The 6000-nt window shown below is 43.6% G+C and overlaps 1 protein-coding gene across 1 annotated transcript in view; it reads right to left on the reverse strand.

Annotated features, from left to right (window-relative positions):
* LOC102380381 (neurexin-3-beta) overlaps positions 1-6000 on the reverse strand; it is a gene marked incomplete at its 5' end in the record, with an annotated part of 196753 nt that overhangs the window by 168429 nt on the left and 22324 nt on the right. Inside the window, one exon of the mRNA XM_025196584.1 lies at positions 85-174. Within this exon, the coding sequence (XP_025052369.1) occupies positions 85-174 (90 nt within the window). The remainder of the gene's footprint in view (positions 1-84; positions 175-6000) is intronic.

Consider the following 6000-nt stretch of genomic DNA (forward strand, 5'->3'; position numbering starts at 1 on the left):
ATTTAAGAAACATTTATTTGCAGGCTTTAAAAATGAGGGTTTAGAATCAAATGGGTTTAAAATGAAAGTTTTAATGACTGTTACCTTTTTCCTGCAGCCACTCCTCTACGGGCCGGTTATATTTGAAGGGGATTTTCTGTTTTACCATTTGGAACCGTTCACTATCAGTGTTGCCTTTAAAGTTTAAAAAACAGCTTAAAAACAATCTGAAAAGTCAATGAAATAGTTAAAAACATCCTAGATTTTTACTTTGGTTTGTTTTTATGAAGTTATTTAAGTAGTATACATAAAGGAAATGTAGATAGAGAGAAAGCGAGAAAGAGAGCATTTTATCATCTTTATTGAGGTAGAGAAAAAAGTTACTCATTCATTGCCTGGAATTCTGGAAAGGTCAAAGTTTTTAAATCCTAGGAAAAAGATTTAAATATTTTCCCTCTGTTTCCTCTCCTGTTACCTTTTCCATATTGCTTAAAAGCCATACATAATTAATTTGGGATAGAAAGCACTGGGCAAATTGGTGACACAGGTTGAAATTCTGATGGAACATTATTACTGGACTCTAACACAGAGGGCAGGACATTCAGCCCAAGATGCCAACTCCACAAGTATGCAGCCTCAAGAGCAGTTCTGGACCCTCTGGTGGTGGGCTGGGAGAAGCATACAGGTGAGATTAAAATACATGTTTGGGAGGGAGGTACAGGACAGATCACTGGTAAGAGGGGAGAAAAGAATATTATGAAAGAAACCGATGAAGAAAGGAATTGAAGAGGGGGAGAGAGGAAAAATAGCTGGGAATACAAAAAAGATAAGGATCTGGCAAAACAAACTGCCATGAAGGATGCAGTTACCAAAGGTTTGGGCCTGCATCAGCTGAAAGCAGAGATTTTGCTATTAACTTAAACAGAAGTAGGGCTAGACCCAAAATGGCAATATCCATAACTACACCATGACAATGAATAATAGTGTTGACAATACAATGTATTTTGTAGGGCAGCTTTTAAATACTCTGAGACTACGACACATGAAAAAACAGAGATGGACATAACCCAAACCCTGGGTCCTAACTCCTTGAGTTTTGGGACCAATTAAATGCAGATCAGAACCACAGGGTTGGGATCATTTCTGGTAAAGAGAAACAGAGTTGATGACACTCAAACTGATACCAGTGCAAGCATTTTCTCATTGTTTTTCCCTCTTTTCCAATCACAGCCAGCCTCTGACTGTCTGTTTTTTGTTTAACATAACTCAACCTAATAAACAGTCAACTGGTTCAAAATCAGTTTTTCAGACTTCTCTTTGGGACAGAGAGAACTACCTCCATTAAAAATACTACAGCAATCTAGAGTAAGCACCATGTTCACTGCAACAATATTACTGCTAACAATATGGTTTTGGACCACTAATCTAGAATGTTTTTAAGAAGTGGTAACTCAAGAATCAATAACCCTCTCCCTGATATGGAGACATTAGGTTTGTCTTTTTACTTCACATACCTTTCTGTGGCTACAAGACAAAGAAGAAACAAGGTAGAATGGCTTCACATTTACTTGTTTGTTCTAAATAAGATGCTGGAATCTAATATTTAAGTGTAAAGACATGACCTGAAAAAACTGTGTGAATAATATCTGGCAAGATGCCCCACCCTGTCAACAGCAGATACCTCCATGAAGGAAGACTGACAGCTAAGTCACACACATGCCCCATTACTCTTCCTACACATGCGCAGCTTGGAAATGCTGTCTGTGCAATGCGCTCACTCGCACATCTATGCACTACTGCTCTCTTTTGCAAACCCCTCCCCACCTGTGTAAGTGGGTTTGATTAAGTCAGAACCCAATGAGAGGGGGAGGACTACTAGGACACAAAGGCATTCATCTGGCCATATTTCATATGGAGCAGAAATAATATTTAGAGATTCATAAAAGAGTACTTGTGGGGGGGCGTTGTTTGGTTTTTTAATTCAGATAAAAAGGAAGGCAGCTATTTGGATAAAGTTAGCACTTCTAACTAGGATTCTTAGCATGTGATAGCTTGGTTGCTACACTGGAACACCGGGCAGACAAACGGAGATGAAAAAATCTACTTCAGGGTGATGACTGACTTGACCCCTTAGAATTACCCTGGAAAGTCAGTCAGTTTTCTCCCTGGAAAAAAAAGCCCTTTGTGAATATACATCAAGTCACAAGACTGCTACGAATACTACTCCCACTGAAGAAATTGGTAATTAAGCATAAACTGCTACATGTTACATGTACTGCTTGCTGTATCTGTTCTTCCATTCTAGACTCAGGTGCCTGCCACCCATAGTTAGCATTTTTGATTAAACTAGAAGTGTTGAGTAAAACATTAGAAATGTACTCTATCAATCATGTTGCAACTCACAGTAGCAACATAGCTTGGTGGCTAGGAATACTCATAGATGTTCAGTTAGCTGTACACATATTCCCGGCACTCCTAACTCATATCAACACCAATAAAATGTTCAAAAGTCAGTTCTTTACTTTTATGAGCATAAAACATGAGACGCAATCAGTACTAGGACTGGGAGATGACCTGATGAGGAAGAGCCGAGACTATATGTACAAGGCACTGTATATATAGACAGGCATATTCAGCAGTGGAACAAGGGGTTACCTTGCTATTTTAATAAGCATCTGGGCTAGGGACAGAAGTTACAGGTTTAAACCGGTTTATGTGTAACAGAACATAAGTTCAGTGACCATAAACCAGTTTCAAAATGGCCAAAACTGGTTTTGAGATAAACCTGGTGGAACATAGTATCAGACTTAACTGATTTGGGTCAAACCAGTTTGTGCAACTTCTGCCCCAGACCCCTTCCTGGTTTAAGTTAAACCAGAGTCCCCCAGCATCCCAGCATGCTTTTCAGCCCTGGGCTGGGCTGGGCTGTCTGCTCCAAAGAGCAGGACTGATCCTGCCCCTCTGTGCTCTAGCCAGAGGAGGGGCAGGGGCATAGGTAGATGCAGGCCTGGCATGGCCTCCTGAGGCAAAGGGAGCAGGGAGGGGTTTTGTTCTCCCCCCATAGTGGGGGACTGCAGCTGGGGTCTGCTTGGCTGGGGTGTAACAGCCTTTGTCAGACCTTCTTCCCCTCACTGCTCAGGCCACAGTGGAGGGTGGGGGTCCACAGCCTGAAGCAAACAGGGAGAGGGAGGGGGATTTAATTTCCCCTTTTATCCCCTGTCCTGTCGGCAGCCAGGGTATGCCTGGCCAGGGCCCGTGTCAGGTGTTCCCCACACTCCCCACTCCAGCAGCAGGGGAAGGGGTGTGGCTAGAGGCGACCAGCATCGCCCCACCATATGCCTGCCTCGCCCATGGTTGGGTCAGGGGCCGTGGGGCTGAGCTGGGCCTGCCTGCAGGTGCTGCTGAGGGTGGACATAGAGAAGCCAGCCTGGGCTGGGCTGGGCTGTGGGGACTGGGCCCTTCCCAGAGGGCTGCAGCAATGGCTGAGGCCACAGGGGCTACACAGCCAGATTGCTCCCACCTCCCCAAGCTCAGGCTGGGCAGGGCTGTCATGGAGCCACCACGCTGGCTGCGGTGGGTGGTTGCCAGGCTTTGGGCCCGCTGGCGCCTCCAAGTTGCCCTGGGTAGCACACTACCTGGCCAGTTGCCACTTGTGCCACTGAGCCTAGCTGTCACAGAGCCACACCTGGCTGGCTGAGGCCCAGCCCGGGCCAGCCCTGCTGGGCCCTTCCCAGCTAGCTGTGACTCCATGACAGGCCCAACCAGCCTGTGTGCACGGAGTCAGGAGCAATCTGGCCATGAAGCTCCTGCAGTCCCAGCCCACTGGGAAGTGCCCAGCCCCCATGGCCCAGCCTGGTCTGGCCCCTCTGTTTCCACCCTCAGCAGCACCCACAGACCAACATGGCTCAGCCCCACAGCCCCAGCCACAGGGCCATGCTTGTGGGCTCTGGCCAGGCTCCCCTCCACATGAGCAGCGCGCAGGGAAGAAAGCCAGGCAGAGCCCAGGTCAGGTCCCCATGCCTGAGAGGGAAGACAGGGGAGTTTAATCCTCCTCTCTGCCCCGCTTCTCCTGCAGCACTGTGCGGGCCAAGGCCTGGCTTTGGGGACAAGCCTGGCAAAGGCCGATTCCCCCTCCAGGCACACCCCATCTGGGGTCCCTACAGGCCAGAGTGGGGGTTTAAACCCCTCCCCAATCATACTTTGCCACCTGCCAGGGGCCTGGCCATGCCCCGCCAGATCAGCGTTTCTCCAGCCTTGCTTTTAGTTTGAGCCACTGCAGGCATGTGCCTGCATTTCTGGAATCAAACGTGAATGTCTATTCACTTGCAAATCAGTTCAATCTATGCAGGTTAGACTAACCTGCAAAAATTAAATCAATTCAGGCTTGGGCTTTTTGAATGTCTGTCCCTAGCCCTAGTGATTAACACAGACTGAACTGATGTACTTAATGCCTTGCCAATCCTGGAAAACTCAATTCCTTTGCCAAAGGATTATATTCCTCATCTGAATATCCTCACATTAGAGGGGCAGAAATAGTAAAGTATGGTGGACACTCTGGAGACATGGGGAAAATATTCTTGGTGTCCTGAGAATAATAAAAAAGATAGGCACAATTAGGATGCACCACATATAACAGTTAATTTCCTGATACAGCACTTTTTACAGACAACTAGCAGAGTGATTTTTTTTTCTTCATCGCGTCTTTTATCAACATATGAGTCATCTTTCTCTCGCTGCACTCGCTATATTAGTGATCATATGTGTGACAGTGCATCCTCCTTAAGAGATGTTGGGGTTGTTGCAGCCAGTAATGAGTATGTTGAAATTTTTTTCCAAGTACAGACTGAGCATGAATTGTGAGCCTGATCCTACAGCTATATTGCAAAGACAATGGGAAATTAGGGTTTCAGTAGGAAGTGAGGGTAGTCAGCCCCTTGAAGGATTATCAGATATTAATATAATACCATAATCAAAGAAGTCTGAAGTTCTGAATCTCCCACTGGGCCAAATAAATGCTGCAACCTTTATATTTTACTAACTGCCAAAACTCCCATTGATTTCCGGTGGAGTTCATGCAGGAAATGTCTTACTGCAAATAATGAAAGAGTTTCAATAGTAAAGAACAAGTAAATGTTAAAGAAGCATCTAAGAATTTGGCCAAATGGGGAGTTGTAGACATAGCACCCCTTATGATTTGGCCTAATAACCTTCTTTATTTCTGTCTTTGGGGGACTGATTGAAAAAAGAAGAAAAATATACAGTAATTTGAAATATCCCTAACGCGGGGCACAGACTGCTGAGAAAATTAGGTTGAGGCAGCATTATATGTCTTTGCACTTCTAAGAAATTTGATTTTACCTTCTCTCAGTGAGCCATCTTTACTCTTCCCATTTCTTCACTTAGGTATGAAGCCTGTCTAGGAAGACAGGAAAACAAAACTAAAGATGAGAGGAAATGGGAGCAGTTGAAAAAGTTATGAAGGGTAAGACAAGGATAAAATAGCTTCACTGATACGATCCTAGAACTTCCAGAAATCCAGTAATGATATAACTATTCTCTACCACATTTTTAAAAATATTTTAAAATCTGGTTTAAATGTATTTTATTATTATTATTATTATTATTATTCAGATTTTTTGCAGACATGGCCTCCAAGATTAATATATGTATAAAATCATATCTTTAAAAGACTGAAGAAAATTAGACGTTGAATAGTTTAATTAACACATTAACACCTGCTCTTAGTATCTATTCATGTTCCTTTTTAAAAAAAAATGTATCTCCTTTATCTCAGACATTAGTAAAAATGGTTTTAAAAACATGTGCATGAGAATGTGAATTTGTTAACATATTCCCAGTTACAAGGCTTGCTTAAAGACCAAGTTTTCACTGGTTGTTGAATGCATGGGATAGTTACGAGACTAAGCATCATTATAAAAGTATAAATTATTAAAAGAATAATGATACAGCGTTGTGCTTTAAAAAAAAAAACATTATTCAATACTTTATCTGCTAATCTCA

The sequence above is a fragment of the Alligator sinensis genome, unplaced genomic scaffold (genome assembly GCF_000455745.1).
Source record: "Alligator sinensis unplaced genomic scaffold, ASM45574v1 scaffold289_1, whole genome shotgun sequence".
Taxonomy (NCBI): Eukaryota; Metazoa; Chordata; order Crocodylia; family Alligatoridae; genus Alligator; species Alligator sinensis.